Source organism: Musa acuminata, chromosome BXJ1-7 (genome assembly GCF_036884655.1).
Source record: "Musa acuminata AAA Group cultivar baxijiao chromosome BXJ1-7, Cavendish_Baxijiao_AAA, whole genome shotgun sequence".
Lineage (NCBI taxonomy): Eukaryota > Viridiplantae > Streptophyta > Magnoliopsida > Zingiberales > Musaceae > Musa > Musa acuminata.
In genome coordinates this window covers 2,696,255-2,718,256 of record NC_088333.1, presented here as the reverse complement: position 1 = coordinate 2,718,256, position 22,002 = coordinate 2,696,255, and the positions used below count along the sequence as shown (strand labels likewise).

The following is a 22,002-nucleotide window of genomic DNA, read 5'->3' as shown; positions in this document are numbered from 1 at the left end:
AACAAACAATCAACTTATTGCTGAACTATCATCGTATATGTGTTCTTTGATACTGTGAGATTGAATCTACAAATTTGACTGTCTTCAATTTGACTGTCACGAAGAAGGATATGAAACCTGGAACTGTGGGGAAAGACAAGGGGAGCTCCTCCACACCCTCGAATGCATACTGAGGATCTCCTTCGCTTTCTCCTTGGTCTTAGCTTTGCAATCCACTTGGAGCACCAGGCACAGTTTGGACACCACTCCCATCTGCATCGTCTCCTGCAGCAATCGAGGAGTAGCCGAGTGCCGCGCCACCGAGTGCAGTATCCTGACCGCCCTCTCGCTCGCCATCTCCGACACCCGCAGTATCTTCTTCGACACCACCGGGATGCCGGCCGCGTGCCCCACGAGCTCCGCCCTCCCCTCGGCGCACCCGCAAATCCATCGCCACCAGCGCCAACTCGCAAATCCTCCTGTCGTCTTCTTCGAGCAGCAGCTCGATCAGGACGTGCACGGCGCCGGCATTTACCGCCTTGATTCGGTTCCTCGCACATGGGCACGCCTCCATGAGGGCATGCAATGCCGCCTTCGTTGCCTGGTGCGAGATCCGGTAGTGTATGACGTTCACCATCTGTTGGAAAAGCTCCTCACCGAGATTGTTCAGCTGCGGAGCACTCCAAGCATCGATCTCAGCAACAGCGTCGCGTAGGCTCGTGACTGAAAGCTCGACCGTCTCAGTATCGTCGTCAGTGACTCGATCATGCCGGCATGTCTCGTCACGAGGTCGAGGAGACCACCTTCGGAGATCGGAAGCGAGTGGAGAATGTTGAGTGCCTCGTCGCAAGCACTTGTGGACTCCAATCCATCATCGACCTCTTCATTCGAGCTATATCCGTCGTTCGCTATGCCGGAAGCCAGGAAGTCCACGACACCGGTAGTCGCCTCGATGCACCGCTTGTTCCGCTCGCTCTCGGAGACAATCGCCCAAAGCCTGGCCAGCGAGCTGAGCTGGGCCTGCGGCAGCTTCGCCTCGTCGACGAGCTTCCGTTAGTGTAAACAACTTTATGCCGTTGCCTCGGGGCCAACACCACGGCTTGGTTCGGGTCCGAATGGATGAGGATCTTGTACGGTGCTCCTCGAGTCCGTCGGGGAGGTCGGGTGCGGTGTCCGATCAGGACGGTGTAGCCGTCTCTTCTGGGCAGGAATTCCTCGCCTGCGCGTCCGGAGGGACCTTGGTCCTCGCACCTGCGCGAAGGTCGGGCCGAGGCGCTCGGCCCGACCCCTCCGACGATCAAGTTAGCAGATGCGGAGTGGAGTTTGTTGTCTATGTTGGTGTTCCCCCCTCATCGTTTAGAACTCGAGGGTATTTGTAGGGAAGTTTAGTGTTACCTGATGTGCCTGCCTGCAGGAGCAGGGTTGTACCTCTGATGGCGTCTGATATTGTCGTTGGCGTTGCGTGAAGAACCGAACTACCGCAGGGCATGGGCATGCCTCGGTCGCCGTTCTCCTCTGCCTCGACCAAGCGTGTTGGGTCATAACGATGAAATCGTTGTCTAAGAGTGGGTGACGTCGGCACACGTCGCGTCGACATTATTGCCCTCTTTGGGTAGAGTGTCATCCAGGTGCGGTTGACGTCGTGGCGTGTCATGTCGCCATTATTACTCTCATCAGCTTCATGATCTGGACCTGCTCAACGGGGGCCTTCGGGGTGGGAACCCGCCTAATCTACATAGCGTTACGTTTGCCGAAAGGGCCGCTCGTGAGAGGTGCTATTGGAACTTACACGACAGCAAGACGAGCGTTACGACCTCGAATCTACCTATCAGGTCAGTGGCTAGGCGATCAATCATCTTCATCGTAGACGATGTGATAGATATCATTATCTGCATTGTTGTCAACATAGTTGCCACTCGGCCGACAAAGATATAAAGCAACGAAAGAACTACTCAACAAGAGGTGGTACCGAAACTAACGAGAAAGCACTAGAAGCGACAAGAGATCCAACTACCCAGCTTTTCATTAAGGTTGAGATCCGCCAAACTGGTCAATGATGAGATGGTCATTATTTTTGTCGTAGACACTACATTAGTCACCGACGACAACTACATCTACATCGACATAGATACAGAGAGGTGCGGGATGACCAACAATGAAGTCGACAACGTGCTCCTTTTGAGATGGTTGGTGTCACAATGAAAATGAACCTTATTGTTATCGGAGACGTCCATACCAACGACATAATTGTCCATAATCGAACGTTAAAATTATATATTTTTTATTATATTTTTATTGATAAAATTAATATCGTTATTATAAATAACTCTAGATATCTTATTTTCATAAGTATAAAAATATCAATAATTTTTAAAAGTATAAAATCAACTAATTATAGAGATAATCTATAATTAATATGCTAAAATAAGACCTTATAATATTCGATGATTAATAATTGATGACCTCACGATCATTATATCAGAATTAAATCCAGCCCGAAGAATACAAAATAACTCAAATTAACAAGAATAATAACAACAATATAAATAGTATTGCAAATCTTCGTCCATACTCCTCCTGATCAACCAAAAGAACATTCTGTTATTAATACCGGCGACATGAAATAGTTCCTCGAGAAAGCAACATAATGGATATTATTAGCCACGAATTATATAGCACTTCTGCGGTCACATGAAGTTTGCTCAAGTCTTCTCAAGTGTTGGTCATCATGACATGCTGAAGACACTTGATATGATAGCTGATTGAGTCAATTGGAGCCAATTGGGTCGAATTGTTGATCCGAACCAATCCTAATTGTTTATCACTGGACTTAATTACATCGGTCCATTTATGATTTGAATGCCTGACCCAAATCCACCATTCTCGCATCAATGTCGACTTGGCGTGTGGATCACGAATTGCTACTTGTCAGATCCATTGATGAACCAATTCCTCAATAATTATACCAGCAAAAAAAATAATTAAACTCAATTAATCCCGATTCCACATTTGAATCCAATCACTCCATCAAAGAAGTTTTCGATGGTCCATCGATGAGAGCCAATTTCAATCTGTTCCCCCTCGTCCCCACCGTCAGATATAGATCAGACGATAGTAAAGGATGGAAATGTTCTAAGATTAACCTGATCCGCGGATTACCAGATTGGACTCCGGCCTTTCTCTGCTTCCCCACTTCGTTCCAACACCCCCAGCCTTTTCCCGGCTAGGGTTTCCGACGGCCGTTCCCTCTCCCGTCGCCACGGTGAGATCCTCCTGATCTTTCGATTCCATATGTTAACCCATGATTTATTGTTTTCCCTTCTGATTCGTGTCTTTGATTGGTGAAACTCCGTGAATAGCCGTAGAGGATCTCCGTTGAGCTTTTTCGCCGAAGCGCAGGAGGCTAGGGGGGGTCCACAAGCGATCGAATTTTGCCCCATAGGTTGGACTTAGCTACTGATTTGGAGTGTTTTTGATTTGTATTCTTTTTTCCCGTGAAGGGGACTGATGTCTCTGTGTGTTTTTTGCCACCTATGAACAGGTATTGGGTATTGAAGGAAGAATGTTTGGCAGAAATCGTTATGCGGAGAAGGTGCAGATGAAGAAGATGTAAGCATCCTTTGCATCGTCCTTGAAGTTTGATTTCCTAAACTTGTCTCAGCAATGTAGGTATGTTTGTATTGTTTCTTTTATAGTTTTTAGTTCAAGTCATTGAGCCCTCATACTCGCTTTACTAAGCCCATTGAATGAGGGAGGGGAATTTAATACTGACATACAACTGAATAAAAGAGCTTCCTTTATGAGCAGTTATGTTGCTTGACATACGCCAATCAAGAATGTGAAGTTACAATCAGCAGCTAATAGCCATATGAAGCAATCAACTTTTTGTAGCATTGTGATCCTGAACAGCTATTTTTACCATGTTACGAAAATGTGACTATGTTTTGCGTTACTGATTTCCGTCTTTGCATACTTATACATTAACTATGTCCAGAGACATTTCGGATTTATAGGACAAAAATGGAGAATTTGCTTATTCAGGGTTGTTGATTTAACGGACTACCAACTTAATCGAGGTGAAATTGAACAATTTCGTTTCTGTTTGGTCCTTCCCAGGCTTGCTATTTATGTTGAATCATCAAGTAGGTGTAATTGTTCTTCTGGAGGCTAATAGACGAATTAAGTAGCCAACTTTTTTCTAGCATTATGATCCTGAACAGGTCATTCTATCATGTTAAAATGGGTTCATGTTTGGCATTGCTGATTACTGTCATTGTATATGTAGACATGTTATTGTATCCAGAAGCATGTTGGATTCATAGGACAGTAATGGTGAATTTGCTTGTTCAGTGTTGTTGATTTAACTGATGACTACCTTAACTGAAGTAAAAATGAGCAATTTGCTTTTTGTTTGGTCCTTTGCAGGCTTGTTGTTCATGATGAATCATCAAATCTCCATTAGGTGGTCGACAGGGTTCATGATGAAGCTACTCCTGCGTCTTTTAGATTGGGATACAACAACATGGAAAAAGGTTTCTTATCCTTTTAACATGCCACTCGGTGCATTAAATTTTAGTTCAATCCCTGGTTTTGATATGTGCAGATGATCCTCAAACAACACTAAAGCAGAAAAATGAGGAAAAGGCTGGCAATTGAAAGGTCCCCTTACCAATGGTGAGCTTGCTTTTAAAATATGCCCAACACATGATTTTAGTTTCACTTTAGAAAATAGCCCCTAGGCCTATCTAAGATCTCTCTAGATCAGTCAAATGATTTCCCAACATCCTCTCTTTGACGTTGAATGTGTGCCTGCAATTGTGCATGCATCCATCATGTGGTAGACTTAAGAGCCTCACCTTTAAGTACAGTCATGACCAATTAGCCATTCTTTTGATTGTCCTTGTATCATCAGAGGGAGGGAAGGAAGGTCCGGGAGAGAATAGTCTTCTTTTTTTTATACAGAAATAGATCATTTTCCGTGGGACGGTGTACACAGTGATTAAAGTTGCCCTTTCATTTGCTTCTGAATCTTATTATAAAATCATAGACACTTTTAAGAACTAATTACCAATTTTTATTTACATGTAGTGCAATCTGGAGAGTGAATAGCAGGCACATTGCGACCAAATGCATTTATGAATTTAGAGGCAAATGCTGGTGGTTGGCCTTGGACATGCAAAGGAAATTATAAAGCTGGACAGCAATGAATTACAATATGTTTGCTATTCAGTCATGCTGTTCACTGGTTAATTTGTACCAATAATACTTCTCCCAATGAAGCCCTAATCCTGCTGTTACATCGTCTGTTTTATTTGTTATGTTGATAAATTAATAGCAATCACTTTCTCATTACGTTAGACTTCCTCATGGTATGACATCCCACCCACTATACGATCATTACTATACGATCATTCCATCGTTTTCCTCATGGTGTGACATCCCACCCACTATTGTGGATTGAATGAATTAACTTAGTAGTTTATACTGTTGACTTGTAATACAAGGGTCCTGTAATTTTTTTGTGTCAAGCAAACTATTTGGTGAGTCAAATGAACACGTATTCTACCAGAATAGTTAGCAAAGCTCAATTTGCTTTTGGAGAGATCATGGCAAATATAATCCGCCCTTTGAGTCTAATTTCTCTGTTACTGAGCTTTTGTCAGTTTATGTGATATTATTATTGTTGTTTGTGCTTCATTTTGCTTAGTATTGCTTACTGTAAAATTAAGTTCGGCAACTCAGCTTGATGCTCGTCTTTGTCAGTCAAGAAATTTATGCTCTATACATGTTAGTCAATATATACGACATGCACATTTATATTTTTACTGTTGTATCTGTCTGTGCAAATATGGTTCCATCGTTTTCCTTATCATTTACTATTATTATCCTTGTGGATGTCACCCGACCGCCATTGGCGTGATGCTTCTGCCGACACCAAATTGTGGAGTAGGATGTTTAGATATTGGCCAGGTCGATCAACAGCGACGGCTGCGAGAGGAAGACTTCTCCTATGACATGGCAGGATCGTCCTCATGGGAATAGGCTCTGCTCTGTTGCCCCATTCATTCGTCCTTCTTTCCCCAGTCTTCCCTTGCCGCATCTTTGTCTTCCACAAACAGCCCTGTCTTTGATCTTCATCCTTCGCCCTCCATGGACAATGGCAGTCTGCATATTGTCATGCTCCCATGGGTGGCCTTCGGCCACATGCTTCCGTTCATGGAGCTCTCCAAGCGCATGGCCCAACATGGCCATCGCGTCTCCTTGCTCGTCACCAAGAGAAACATACAGAGGCTCCCCAGAGTTCCTCCCCATCTCTCTTCCCTCCTCCAGTTTGTCGAGCTTCCCATGCCAAGCATCGAACACCTGCCGGAGAACGCAGAGGCGTCGGTCGACCTTCCGTCCGACGAGCTCAGACCGTACCTGAGGCAGGCCTTCGACACCTTCCAACACCAGTTATCCAGCTTCCTCCGGGAAACGTTGCCCCGCGTGCCCGATTGGATCCTCTTCGACTACGCCGCCTACTGGGCGCCCCGAGTGGCCGCCGAGTTCGGCGTGCCGTGCGCCTATCTTAGCATCTTCAACGCCGCGGTGCTGAGCTTCTTGGGGCCGTCCGCATCGTTAATGGGCTGTGAAGGTGCGAGGGAGACGCCTGAGCAGTTCATGGAGCTGCCTGAGTGGGTTCCCTTCGAGTCCACCGTCTTTTACAAGCCCTACGAGGCTCGCGAGCTGTTCAAGCCCGCCGTTCTGCCGGACGCCTCCGGTGTGTCAGAAACTTATCGGTTCGGTAGGACCTTGGAAGATTGCCAATTGATATTTGTTCGGAGCTGCCCAGAATTCGAACCAGATTGGCTTCACCTCCTCAGGAAGCTACACAAAAGGCCGGTGATTCCCGTAGGATTCTTCCCTCCCACACCTCAGGAATCAGACACCGATGCAGAGAGCGAAAGCAGGTGGCGCAGCATCTTCCAGTGGCTAGCGAAACAAAAGCCAGAATCAGTCGTTTACGTTGCATTCGGCAGCGAGGTAAAGCTGACAAGCTCTCAAGTGCATGAGATTGCTCTCGGCCTGGAGCGATCCCAATTACCCTTCGTTTTGGTACTGAGAGCACCGGCAGACTCGCACGGCAGCCCCGCCGCGCTGCCCGAAGGATTCGAGGAGCGGACGCAGGGGCGTGGGCTGGTGTGCTTGGGTTGGGTCCCTCAAGCCCGGCTCCTTGCGCACCCGTCCATGGGCGGATTCCTGACGCATGCCGGTTGGAGCTCGATCATCGAAGGGCTCGCGCTCGGGCTCCCGGTCGTGCTCATGCCGCTGCTGTTCGATCAAGGTCTGAATGCAAGAAACCTGGTCGAGCGGAAGATTAGCGTGGAGGTGCCGCGGAACGAGGAAGATGGATCGTTCACAGGAGAGGGGATAGCGACGACCTTGAGGTTGGTCATGGTAGAAGAACAAGGTCAGCCACTGAGAGCAAAGGCCAAGGAGTACAGAGACGTGTTTGGAGACGAGAAGCTGCATGATCGACATGTGTGGGAATTCCTCAAATACTTGATAGAACATAGAAGACAACAAGCTTAACTCAGCTGCAATCGATATGAGATCTCAGTCTTGTCGTCGCTGTTCTCTGCTTTATTCGTGTTGTTGGATTCTCCTCGGTCACATGAAGCTTGGTGTCAACGTTACTTACTGCTCTGACCCCAAAGCTTCACCATCTACTAGTAATTCCAACTTGGACTCTGGATTTTAATGGAGAATCACATGCTCCATCCAATCTTCTTAAATACTTATCCACCAAAACCTCTGTGACTGTCTTACGCACGCAATTACTTTTCCACTCAGTCGTCAAGTTCATTACATTTTCTTGATGTTGTTGGTGTTCCAATCAGTTGAATGGCAACTTTGTGAGTCTTGATGAGAGAGACAGATATTATCTTTTGTTAATGCTCCAAACTATTCATCAGTAGAAGAGCTTTCCCCTGCCAAATTTGAGGTCATTAACATAGACAAAAACGTAACATAGTATGGGCACGATCGGCACCATTATTTCCCAACCTCACTACAATTTCCTTGGATTTGAAGCTAGATGAGGTAAAAATGATGTTTTTGCTGATAAAAAACAAGCAATCAACTTATTGCTGAACTATTATCGTATATGTGTTCTTTGATACTGTGAGATTGAATCTACAAATTTGACTGTCTTCAATTTGACTGTCACGAAGAAGGATATGAAACCTGGAACTGTGGGGAAAGACAAGGGGAGCTCCTCCACACCCTTGAATGCATACTGAGGATCTCCTTCGCTTTCTCCCTGGTCTTAGCTTTGCAATCCACTTGGAGCACCAGGCACAGTTTGGACACCACTCCCATCTGCATCATCTCCTGCAGCAATCGAGGAGTAGCCGAGTGCCGCGCCACCGAGTGCAGTATCCTGACCGCCCTCTCGCTCGCCATCTCCGACACCCGCAGTATCTTCTTCGACACCACCGGGATGCCGGCCGCGTGCCCCACGAGCTCCGCCCTCCCCTCGGCGCACCCGCAGAGCCGGTCCATCGCCACCAGCGCCAACTCGCAAATCCTCCGGTCGTCTTCTTCGAGCAGCAGCTCGATCAGGACGTGCACGGCGCCGGCATTTACCGCCTTGATTCGGTTTCTCGCACATGGGCACGTCTCGATGAGGGCATGCAATGCCGCCCTCGTCTCCTGGTTCGAGATCCGGTCGTGTATGACGTTCACTATCTCTTGGAATAGCTCCTCGCCGAGATTGATCAGCTTCTCCTGCGAGAGCACTCCAAGCATCGATCTCAGCAACAGCGTCGCGTAGGCTCGTGACTGATAACTCGATCGTCTCAGTATCGTCGTCAGTGACTCAATCATGCCGGCATGTCTCGTCACGAGGTCGAGGAGACCACCTTCGGAGATCGGAAGCGAGTGGAGAATGTTGAGTGCCTCGTCGCAGGCACCTGTGGACTCCAATCCATCATCGACCTCTTCGTTCGAGCTATATCCGTCGTTCGCTATGACGGATGCCAGGAAGTCCACGACACCGGCAGTCGCCTCGACGCACCGCTTGTTCCGCTCGCTCTCGGATACGATCGCCCGCAGCCTGGCCAGCGACCTGAGCTGGGACTGCGGCAGCTTCGCCTCATCGAGGAGTTTCACGATCTGGCCCTGCTCGACGGGGGCCTTCGGGGTGGGAACCCGCTCCACGCCGCTCGACGCGTTGACGGTGCACCAAGCTTGGATCAACCGCCGGAGAGTGTGGTTCGGAGTGACCTCGCAGTCCGGCAAGGCCCGCTTGGTGACCGGACACGTATTGTGCCCTCCGGAAAAGATCCACCGCTCGATGCTTTCGCGGTCGTAGGTGATCCCCGTCGACAGCGTCACCGGGTCCTTCATCAGTTGCAGAGATATAGGGCAAAGGAAGTAAGGCGGTATCTCTACTCCCTCCATCAACACCAACCAAAACCACAGGAACTAAACAGACGAGAAAGCTGAACGAGGATGCCTTTACTTGGTGCAACGCTTGAGACAGTTGGTGGGAGAAGAAGACGATCAGGTACTTAAAGCCAGAAGGAAGAAGAAGCCGGCGAGGTCCACGCGGAGGGTACGCAAAGGGAGTCTACAAATGCATCGCTTGCTACGCAAGGAGGGAGAGAGTGGTCAAAGAGTTGACATAGCCATATGTAACACGGATGTAAATCCGCCCTCGTGTTGACCGGACCCTTTTCTATTCCACTTTGAGCTGTGTTTGAGGTGGAAGCACCGTCGCCATTACTTTGGGAACATGGACAGCATGCCCGACGAGACAAGGAAGCAAATCCAAGTATAAATCACTGCCGACAGCTCGTCCATCTTCCTCGTGTTGACTTTTCTAACACAATTGCGGCGGTGCATCTAATAGATCATCACGTGGCCTTCCGCGAATCTAATATGTTCGGGCCAGGTTCATTGTCACGCAGTTAAACTACACTTAGGTGCCTTCAAATACTTGACGTATCTAATAACATTGTCAGCCAATCTCAGTTGCCAGAGGGAATCTATCTGTAAGCCAATGGAAGAATACTACATAAAAATACTAATAGGATATCGGATGAATAGAGAGAGAGGGATAAGTTTGAAATGGAGAATCGTAATACCAAAAGATTAAGCTGATAGGAGAATTGTAATGGAAAGTCAACGCCATGCGAGTAGTTTAATGTGGTGGGTGCATGGATCCAAGGCCAAGCCGTGGGTGGACAGCGTTGGAACAGTGGGAGGACAAGATGCCAGAGCACATGATGGTGATGATAGAGAGAAGGACTTAATGCAACCCACCACGCATCATACGGAAGAGAGATGAGGAAAGACTTGGACTTGTAATCCTACACTCTTTTGATTTTGTTTAGTGCTCCATTCTTTTATTTGTAATATTCATATATATATATATATATATATATATATATATATATATATATATATATATATATATATGCATTTGTTTTCCTAAATAACATTAATAGAATTAAGAATTAATGAAGAAAACTTTCTCAATTTGCAAGATTTATGAGCTCTCTTGTTAGTAGTAACATAAGAATGCCAATGTAGATTGGATCAAAGTTCCATATCATGGAGATTAAGTGGGTTCGGTAGGTGGCACTGTATCCATGGAAGAAACGAGGGGGATAAGTTAGGATGAATAATCATTAGGGATGTATATGAGCCAAATGGATAAGGTCTCCACAAAGTTACAGCCTATTCTTCCATTAAATTAATCGAGACATTGATGTTTGAACCACGGAATCCGATACTGAATCGAAGTCGGCAATCCCATGAGTGCATGAACTTTGACTTTTGATTACTTGCCTCTTGACCAATTTAATGGTTTATTAAGAGAGTTCAAAGCATTCTATTCGCTCATCAATTCTTGTAATTATATGCTTATGTGATCGAGTTTGAAACTTGTTTCAAAAGGAAAAAAGAAAGTGTTCGAGACTACTTGTTTAGTGTTACCATTACGACGTGGTTTCGTATCTAATTAGGAATGTAATAGGGAGTACTGAATTCAAATGTATTAATTAGATAGGTGTCCATATCTAAACTTAAATAAGATCAAAAGAAGATTTTAGTTTTCTATTTACATTGGGGAGGTCAATCGATTTCGGTCAATCTCCTTTCACATCGATGTGGTCCGGATGTCTACTGTAATTGCTGGATTCAATCACATACAAAATGTGTCGGGTCGCAATAACATTAAAGTTGGATTGGGCTGCTTGAACTTTGGTTGACTCTAACTCTTGTTGTGAAGAAGCTATCTTTCGATGCTAAGTTCACATGTTACGCTTTAAAGTTTCTAAGACCCTATCAAAGCCCTCCACATCTCGATTGTAAGTAGGTTTAATTAACATGCATAAATCCTTCATATCTTGTTAATGAAAAATCTACGATACATAGTGAGCATACGACGAAAAATACTTTTATACTTTGAAGAATTTGAGAAAAAAATATATTTTACACAACGATTATTCGAAAGGATCCTTAATAATGCACGTGGTACCTTTTTATAGAAAACTTTCATAAAAACTATTGGAATTAAATAAAAAGTTAATCTAAATAGACGTTTACATAAAATAGTCCATCATTACTTGATCATGAGAGGTCCATGAAACCATTAAACATGCATGACTTATTAGATTATGTAATTCTATCTAATTAGATAAAATATATTATGGATATGATTATACTCTAATTATAATTATCAGTCAACAAAAAGGATGTTTAATTAGAGTAAGATTATTTAAGAAATAATATTGATAGAAGAGATTCTTCTAATTAATTATTCTAGACCCTCTTTCTAACTTATAAAAGGATAAAATATCTTAAAGACTTCATGTGAATATGTGGCTATGCAAATATGCGAATATTCAGATAAGAGAAGATGGGATACATGACATGAGATTATAGATCTTCTCATATATCCTCTTTATCTGACATTGAAAGGTACGTATCGTAAATTTGATCTATTATTATTTGATTTCATATATATTAAAAAAAATTTGCATAATAAAAGTATAAGAATGATTTTTTATGCTCGCTAAGTGCACATGAATGGGTCCAAGAAACCCAATTGATATGTCAAGATGATTGCATGTCTAAGATGATATTAAATCAACGTTGATGTTGGTGTAATATTCATTGGATATTATATCGAGTTGATAATATGTATCGAAAATATGATATAATAATGGTTCCTCTATATATCACTAAATATATGAGGACGTAATTATCATTTTTCATATATACAAAAAGTGAACTTTAAAAAAATTAAATTATCATCACTTTCTTTAATCCATTAATAAGATATTATATCATTAAAAGGAAATTTGGAAGTTATTGTATACCTCTATACACACATCCATAGAAGTTATGGAGTATCCACTAGTACTGCAAAGAAAGCATTAAAAACCTCAATGGATTAAATCATCGTCAATCAAATATGGGCTTATTGTATGCTAAACATTGTGTATAGAACTTACTATGGTCATACAAAGAATACGAGACGGATGACGTCCTATAGTAGGAAGCTATTTATAGGAATATATTACATCACGATTTTGATCCCGACTTAAGCCACGAGTCTCCTACGTGGGGTGCATCCAAGCCGGCCACAGCATACGTCGAGTCGTGAGATGTCGTATGAGTAGGGAAAGCTTGAGAAGGGGATCGTACCAATCAAAACGATTCACGATCGATCTTATGTATTTGTTCTACAATGATCCATTGATCGATCTAGCTTGGATCACGCTAAGTTTAATGTGTTCGAAACGCTCACGAAGATGGACACGACATTATCCACGACTCATTCAAAGAAAGCATGCAATAGGATGACCATTCAACTCTAAGGAACTAACTGTTCATCACCCCTCAGTTCTTAAGCAGATATGATTCAGAAGAGAAAGGAGGAGATTGAGAAGAGAAGGAAGAGAATTCCGACAAAGCCAAATCGGTGTTCTTCTCATAAGCTAATAAACATGGATCCAAATCCTCTTTTGTTCGAGTTAGAACGAGAAATTCTAACTCGACTCATGTCAATTTGGGTCATCATAGGGATTACTTAGACCCAACAATTCATTAACTTGGGTCCATCTTGACCTCTAAATATATCTCTACTCAATTGGACATAAGCATAAATAATGCTAGTTAATATTTTTTGACAAAAAATATAACATATGATAAGCAACTATCATAGAATTAATCAGCTAAGATTCACTTAAGAATAGATATAAAATTTTCTAACTTTAACCATAACAAATAAATAAAAAATTAACTGGAAATTTGAGAATATATATTTATAAGAAACCTCAACACTCACAATAACAATATATATATATATAACATTTTATGCTAATCGAAATATGACATAGAGCCCAGTCACAAAGACATACCAAGTCAGCATAAACTTAAGGAAAGAATATAATAAAAAAATATTTTTTACTAATAGTATTCATTCTAAAAAATTTCTTTCACCATCCTATAATAAAATTCTCTAAATAAAAAATATCTCTTTCGCTTTCGCTTTCAAAGTAATTTTATAAGGTGCATGATCCCGCTAACAGATTTGTCATGAGAAAGTCATTTTGAGGATATATTCAACCTCCTCGAAGGTTCGATTTTTGAGATTTAATAATTTTTAGAAAGTAAATTTAAGTGTGTTTACTATGTGATATGGATCGGTGATCAATTCTAGCACTAATGTATATATATACATATATATGTATATATATATATATATATTAAATATTTAATAAGATAAAAACAAATTAAAGTTCTATTAGATTTTATTCAAATTATCCCATATCTCCTATCAAAATTTATATCAATGAAGCTAGTTAAATAAATATAACATCTCTCATCTCCTCTCCACCCTTCTTTTGGTTGAAGCCTTAGCATTATATAATGCGGCCGGCCGTCCCAATTGATGTGTATTCTCTCCGACATCCTCTTGTACTTTTGTATTATAGGCATCACAAAGTCATCAAAACTTGGTGTCGGAGAGACAAACTTCCCAACATTCTCGGTGACTTGCCATGTGGAGCTCTTAAGCTACTCAAGATTTATCTTTCATAACAAGACATGCAAGATTAGAGATTCCTCCGAGGAAGGCATCCAAAGTGCTTGCTTATCAAGCTCGATAGAAATGGATCTGTCTTATCTATAAATATCGTATATTTTAAGATTAATTATCGCGTCATCATAAAAGAAGGAGTCTTTCTCTGGATTTCCTTTTTTCTCTAGTCTTCTTCTAATTAGTACGCTTAATAATTGCTCATCAATCCAGGTGTTTGTTTTCGTTTGGATGCCTTCAAAGGTTTGACCGGCTCTTGAACATTGACCGACCGATTGACTGCACGGGACGCGCAGAAGGTTCAAAGCCGGCAACTCGGTATCTTTCTTTCGCCTTTTTGGAAATTCCTGTTTGGCTTCCGACATGGACGTTATCAGAGCACCAATAGCCATTCACCACCTATCACAATCTACAAATTCCCACACCAAAACACGATCGCAGCAGCGAATCCTCCATCTCTCGTTCATTGGTTGATGAAGCTGTTTGCTGACTCGAATCTAAATCACTGCATCCTTGTGTTAACCCCTCATGCACGTAGCCATCTCCGGAGGCCGTATTCAACACCGCCACAACTGCTGCTTTCTTCTCTCTCTCTCGCTCTGGCCTTTGGTTTGGATAAACTATTCGGGCACTACATTGACCTCTTTGGCGTTTTAAGGAACTCTGGCGGAGTCCGAAGCTGTGAGTTGGATCTCCTGTCGAACGAGGTCTTTCGAGCTTTCTTCTTGGGTAGCTGTGACATCTCAAGCGACATGGAACCTTCCGATCTCTCCTTGAGCCGGCCGTCGCCCCGGCGCGAGCTCCAAGGCCCCCGACCGACCCCCCTCCAGGTCCGAAAGGACTCCCACAAGATCAGGAAGCCACCGGCCGCGGCGCCTCCCCAGACTCGGCAACCGGTCATCATCTACACCGTCTCGCCCAAGGTCATCCACGCCAGCCGTAGCGAGTTCATGTCGCTGGTGCAACGCCTCACCGGCGCCGCCTCATCTTCCGCCGATCCTACTGCGGCTGCTTCGCGTTCTCGCGGGGACTCAGCCAGAGGAGCACCGCTGTCGCCGGCAGCTCGGTTAGCCGTGTTCGAGAGGACGTCTCACCCGGCGTCCAACCGAGATGTTCTGGATCAACTGGAGATCGATGGTCCGATGACATCGAGTCGAGCCGGTCTCTTCCCCGGCATCCTGTCCCCGGTCCCTTCTTCTCTGCCACCGGTGTCCCCCAACCTGTTCTCGGCGTCCACCGTCCCGAGTGAGCTTAACCTCTTCAACGAACTCAGCCCTGCTTTCCATGGGGGCAAGAGCTATGTCGAGAATCCCTTCTTGCCCAGCCCCAACAACTTCCTATCCACTCCCATCCTCCCTTCTCCCGGTGCATTTTGGGACCTCTTCAATCAAAACGAGGAGTGTTAGCTCAAGAGAAGGGGAAAGAAGACATGGTGAGGCCTTCTTATTCCTCTTGTGGGAGCTAATCGCATCTCATATGTAACAACAACAACATCAACAATCGATCGATTTAGAGTAGTTGATGAATTCTTATTACACCATCAGATCATGATTCATGCAACACAGAATTGTAAGTTCTTTTTGTTTGCCTAATGCTTGATTATTCTTTTGCCTTTCATTCATTCTCTCTTTATAGTTCTGTATGTTGCAAGATGAGATCAATTCAGAGTCTGCAAATATGAACAACATTCGATCCTTCGAGTATGCTCTCATTTCTTCTGTAGCAGTAAGATCACATCCATCTATCTTAGCATGCCAAAAGTACAGACAGGTAGGTTGAGAACTGCATGTCATGAGCAGCTTCGAAGCACATGGAATCAATCCATTAACATGGAAAAGCCTGTCCTGCATAGAGTTATGGAGTACAAGCAAGTCACAATACAGAGACATGTATAGCCATTCTAAGAATAATTCTCCGCCTGTAACTTTGCAAACAAGAAAAATCTCATCTCAGGACAATGATAGAGAGAGACTAGCAGGCAGTGCATGGGAAAACTTCCACCATATGCCTTTGTTCAGGTCAATGCCATCCTTTTCTTGTTCTTCATTTAGAACATTACTGACAAATTTGAGTAGGCTCTTCAATTACCGTATCCACCTAAACCTTGATTCTTTTAGAGGAAAGCCGAAATTTTGATTCTTATTAGTGGTAGCCAATATATATTTGCTTGAAAAGATCTATATTTATCAGTTGACAATGGACATGGACAAATTAAGAGGCCTGAGCAAGTGTAAACAAGAGAACTTTGATGTGTTTTTGTGGGCATTTCTTTAATGCTTCGAATATGAAACCAAAGTTGCATAAGCAAAACCAAGAGTTGAAAAGGAGACCACAATCTAAAGGATTAGTTGATGCTTTCCACAGTGCTCTTATTCTTTAAACAAGCAAGATCAGAATGGTGAGGGGAAGAACACAAGCCAAAGGATTAATTGGTCGATTGGCTTCACATTCTTTAACTTTATTTGCGCGTGGATTGGGTATGTCATGGTTTGAAATCTTCTACAAATAAAACGTATTTTTGGTGACCTGCCCATAGCTTTACAAGTAACATCCCACATAAGATAATGCATGCTTGGTGTATGTTAGATACCAGTTCAAATAATAATGAAGCCACCATCTCAAAATCTACTTTGTCGCCTTCAATCCTCTAACTCGTCGGACCTCCCAATGGTCGAGATCTGTAGTACGTTTTTGACTACTTTACTCGGACAATATATTCATGTGGGAGACGTCTAAGAATAGAAGTATTTTGTTACTGAGAACTACAAAAGTCAAATGATATATATTGACCCGAAAGTTATCTACAAAATCACTATGAGATTGAATATTATTAAGTCGTAGATGAGACCCAATAATTTCTTATTAATGATTGACTTTTTCAGTCCTGATTAATATTCTCTTGTCGAGCAACGTTTTAGTCTTTGATGATGATGATTCATCGGGAACTTATTGGAGCTATCTATGCATTTCCAATAATATTGTGAAATGACACAACGTAGGATTGCTTGGTTGTGGAAGAAAGCAACCAAAACAAAAGGGAGTCCTGTCTCTTTCTCCTCCCTGAACTCATCCCATGCTTCCTAGTACCAAATCCTTTGGATGAATCAGTCGACCAAACTGAGTTAATCTTTGATCGTTACTCTGAATCGTATGTGCTCAACAGTTGTTGTCTCTTTCTCGAAGGAAAACAAACAGTCTGAAGAGCATACGAAGCATGACAGAATGATCGAAGTAGGAATACTTTGCATCCATCAGTCAGGCGAGAGAGAGAGAGAGAGAGAGGCACGTGAATGCGTGCGAGGCATTGCTTCACCATGAACTGCTAATTCCTTGTAACACTGTGACTGCACACAACCCCTACCCCTCTTCCACTGTACGAAAAGAGGACCCATCGCTTCAGAGCTCAGCGGTGTTACAGGTGCAAGCAACAAGGACAGAGTGCTATCTTTTTCCTTAGTTTAGGGCTGCACACGGATGGCTTCCGAGGAGAAGACGACTGTGGCCACCGTTCACGTACATGGCCCGTGGCGCCCATGCCATGCCATGCCCCTACAGCCGTACCTTGCTCTTGGGGTCAAAATGATGGCCATGGATCACAAGACTAATAATGGTGGCCAGTACCGCACAGCTGCGTCTACAATTTCCCCCAAGCTTTCCCTGTCATATCTCTCGTGGGATTCCTGCTCCGATAAGAGAAAGGTCACCCTCTGCAAGCGTCACCACACCTCCATATCTTTGTCCCCATTGAACTTCCAAGCAAGCAAGTAATATTTTCTTGGATGACATAAAGGTCGATATCATTCAAGATCGAAATAGAGATGAATCACCAAACAGTGGAAATAATTAGCGTAGTAGAGATAGATTCTTAATCTCCACAACTCCATGCTGCGAGCTGTCATAGAAGGAGCACTATGATGCGTTGGTTCTTAAAAGGAGGAGACAACAATTCATCCTTCAACTTGAAAAGGAGCATTTCATTTCTACACATTTTGACATCGGAGTCAACATTTTGCTTTGCTGCACATAATCAAAAGTGCAAGCCCAGTGGCATCTCTCTCTCTCTCTCTCTCTCTCTCTCTCTGACTATAGATATACGGGATATATTGAAAGAGATGGGACGCTGTGTGAAGCTTCGATCCCATAAAGGAGGAGAGAAAACAAAGAATGTGTTGAGGATATGAGAAGCCCACCTTTGGATGCAATCAATCACATTCCTTCTTAGAGCTGCAGCTGACACCTTCCTTTAAGGCGTCGTTTGACCATGCAAACCGATCGAGTTATGGCGCTTGGAAGGACCTGATGGAGGGATCGGCATCGCTCTAGGCAAGAACTCAAAGAAACCACCTGACTTCTTCTTACCTGCCGGGTTCTGATACCAGGCATGCATGGTTCTTGAGCCATCACAGCATGAAACCAAGAAGAGGATGAGAATTACCAGAGATATCGATCCTTTAGAGAGCAGTCCCATTGGAGCAAACCAAACAAAAAGAAGACACACCTACAAGTAATGAGAAAGAGGGTAAGCAAAGAGTAGATATCTCGACAAAGTCGAGGAATAGAGAGGACAGTGTGAGTTGGCAATAAAGTTACTATCGAGATGTCAAAGACAAGCATAATGAACGGGGAAGATATGGGTATGAATCATAGAAAGCTGTGTAGAGAAGTCCATTAATGTTGATAGAAGATGCAAGAGAAGTAGAAGATCCATGATCAGATGGGGAAGGCAAGAAGAAGACGAAGAAGACTCCAAGGAACACGAGAACACTTGAAGGCCGACTAAGAAATGGCTAGTGTTTGATGTGATATTACCTTTTCTCTCTCTCTTTCTCTCTCTCTCTCTCTCTCTCCTCCTCTATTTTTGGTCCATATTAACCTTATTTTTTGGATGCAGCAGGAGATGTTATACAGGAGAGGCAATGAGTTATTTATTATCTACTGCAGCGGTATCGGAATAAACAGTATATAATATATACTGCATGGGATAGAAATCTTATGGGTGCTGCTCTCATTATCCTCATACCATCCAAATGTAAAATATCAGGATTGTTTGAGGGTGATAAGCAAGATTTGTGAACTTTCTGGATATTAATCATTTATAATATCTAATCTTATAGGAATTGTTGCAGACTTGATGTTTGAGGGTGATCAGCCTTTTTGATATTAATCATCTCACTAGCTGTAGTATGATCTGTCTATTCGGAGAAATTGAAAATTGAATCATTGATAAATTTGGTTCTTAATATAAAGTTTTGAAAAAATAAATAAACATATATATATATATATATATATATATATATATATATATATATTCTTAACTTTTTTATATATTATAAAAGATATTAAACTATGTTATAAGATATTTTTTTCACTCTTCATGATATCGTGGTGTCGACTAGTTGATCAATCCAAAGGAGTGGATAGTTATCGTTCGGACATATCTTTTTTAATCAGTATAGTTAACATACGTCCTCTAGTTTCTATTTAACTTTTTAATAAGTATAATTTTGGTAAATCACCGCAAGCAATATACCTCGACAATAAACCCTGCTCCTAATAGTTTGTTAACTTTATTGGTAATGCCTACTAACGATTCGGGAGTACACTTATTAGGCTTTTGTTTGATTCGTCATGCTTCTAGAGAGATGTTCAGGTGATGTTGGGCTACACCCGGATCAATTCCCGATATATCTCTTGGTGACCATGCGAACACCTCGGTGTTCTTCTTGAGGAAGTTGATAAGTTTTACTCGCTTCTTGTCGAGTAACGTTGCCTCGACCTTTACGACCCGATCGGGATGGACCTTGTCCAAGGGTGTTTCAATCAATGGCTCTACCAATTTCGAGTGCGGGAGGGACTTGGCAGAATCTCGGGGGTCCATGGGTGGCCCCACGGGTCGAATCTTCGTTGGTAAGGAGACTGCCATAAGGTAGCACTGTTGGGACTCCCTTGAGTCAAAAACTTCGTAATCTTATAGTAGGTTGACACTACTACCTGTAGTCTGTTCAACATAGATCGACCAATGATGTCGACCACCATGAATTTGATCATAGCTGTTTTGAAGAATGGCTCATCTCCGAATGTGACATGTAGGCTCATGGTCCCAAGAGGGAGATTGAGTTGCCCATGAACCCTATTAATGACGAAGCCGAAGGGGTGAGGTCATTAGTCGAGAACTCGAGTTTTTGAAGGGTTTTGAAAAAGAGGACATCGATGAAACTACCTGTATTGATCATAACTCTCTTTACCCGGGCACTAACCATTCTCACAAAGACCACTAAAGCGTTATCGTGATTTGAGTCAAGGCACTACATCTCTCCTTCTCTGAAAGTTATTTCCTGGTTGCCTCTAGTCCTAGGGCGCTTCTCGATAGTGGTTCGGGCGTAAGCATTGTGACCCAAGGTGCTATCTCCTCCTGTGGTTGGTCCACTGATGATAATATCGATTTGTCTTTCAATCAGCCCCTAAGGTTAGGGTAATAGCTCCTAAAGTCTTCAAATGAACTCCTCGATGTGTTCTCATCATATGAGCTTCTTACTTTGCTTATTCAAATTGCGACAGTCCATTGTGTCATGGGCGTAATCATGGTATAAATAATAATACTTGGATTCGTCTCTTTTCTTAAGTGGAGTCCTCATCGATCAAGAATCTTTCAATAAGTCATTTTTTTATCTATAAAATAACTTCAGTCCTAGTCAGGTTTAGGGGTGGTCAGTTCGGACCTCGGGCTACACAGGTCGAGTCATTCACTTTTCTTCCACCGTGGCGATCTTGGGGTGGGGGCGAATTGTGGTCGCTCTTGCCTCAATTTCTTATGAGGTTCTCCACGTTTGCTCAAGATCATTACATCAGCGATAATGTATTATATGGCCCCTTTGAAGCACATCGGGGATCGTCAATAATGTCCTTTATACCAACGACCAAAATAGGCGAGAGAGTTTCAATCCCATCATAAAGGACTGAATCACGAGCTATGGGTGAGCATTATCTATGCCTCGGATCTCATTAGTGAATCGGGTGATGAAGTCTAAGAGTGTCCCCTCCTTGCTTATTTAAGTCCGAGAAACATCGTCATCGTCGGCCTCGGGCACACATTTATAAGGAAGTGGAGCTTGAATTCTTTTATTAGTTGAGTAAAGGAGATAATAGAGAGCAACTTTAGACAAGTGTATCATTCTCTTGTCATACCTCTTAAGATGGTCGGGACGTCATGACACATTAGGGCATCCGAAGTACTTTATAGCAATATATGAGTTCGGAAGGTGATGACATGCTCTACTAGGTCAGTAGTGCTGTCAAAGACTTACAATGATGGGAGGCGAAAGTTTGTTAGGATCGGCTCCTCTTGAATATCCTGGATAAATGGTGATTGACCAAAGATAGGGTTGACTTGCCCATCACCCCAAGATTGATGAAAGTGTCGATGCATATCTTTCAAGTATTGGTCTATTTGATATCGTTGTATCCTAAGAGAGTTATCTATTAAATCAACTGAGTAGTTCCCATATTCAAGCATAGTAGAGCGATGGTGTGGCATTCTACTGAACTCTACAATTGAGGAGTGGGGTGCTTCCTTAGTTACTGGTTTGATAGGCCGCAAATGCCTCTGAGATGCTGGCAACTCGTCGGGTGGGGGGACCCTAGCAGTCACTGATGCTAGTAGTTGCCAAACTAACAATAGTGGCTAAGGCGATAGCGTTGTCTATTGGTCTAGCTTGGTAGAAGTGAGGGTAATGACCTGTATCATATTGGCTAGTGTTTGCATTTGCTAGGTGAGATTTAAGAATGCTTCGACATAAATGAGTAAATGGCTCAACGGTACTCCCAGATATGAGGGTCTAGGGTCATTGAATGGATGCCAATATTGTATTGGTACTTGTGGCAAGGTGGATGTGTATATATGGGGAAAGGATGGTTGTCACCCTGTTTGA

At 43.1% G+C, this 22,002-nt stretch overlaps 3 protein-coding genes and 1 pseudogene across 3 annotated transcripts; 2 read left to right on the top strand and 2 right to left on the bottom strand.

The window, feature by feature from the left end:
* Positions 1-30: 30 nt before the first annotated feature.
* Positions 31-3,270, bottom strand: LOC135680090 (E3 ubiquitin-protein ligase PUB23-like; annotated as a pseudogene).
* A 2,859-nt stretch (positions 3,271-6,129) lies between these two features.
* On the top strand, positions 6,130-7,551 carry LOC135680089 (putative UDP-rhamnose:rhamnosyltransferase 1). The gene has a single exon (XM_065194080.1). The coding sequence runs from the start codon at positions 6,130-6,132 to the stop codon at positions 7,549-7,551; it is 1,422 nt and encodes a 473-aa protein (XP_065050152.1).
* A 551-nt stretch (positions 7,552-8,102) lies between these two features.
* Positions 8,103-9,558, bottom strand: LOC135678205 (E3 ubiquitin-protein ligase PUB23-like). The gene has a single exon (XM_065190727.1). It carries the CDS (start codon positions 9,421-9,423, stop codon positions 8,185-8,187), a length of 1,239 nt encoding a protein of 412 aa, XP_065046799.1. The 5' UTR covers positions 9,424-9,558; the 3' UTR covers positions 8,103-8,184.
* Positions 9,559-14,719: 5,161 nt separating this feature from the next.
* Positions 14,720-16,142, top strand: LOC135679842 (protein MKS1-like). Its single transcript, XM_065193827.1, has one exon. It carries the CDS (start codon positions 14,827-14,829, stop codon positions 15,478-15,480), a length of 654 nt encoding a protein of 217 aa, XP_065049899.1. The 5' UTR covers positions 14,720-14,826; the 3' UTR covers positions 15,481-16,142.
* The last annotated feature ends 5,860 nt before the right edge of the window (positions 16,143-22,002 follow it).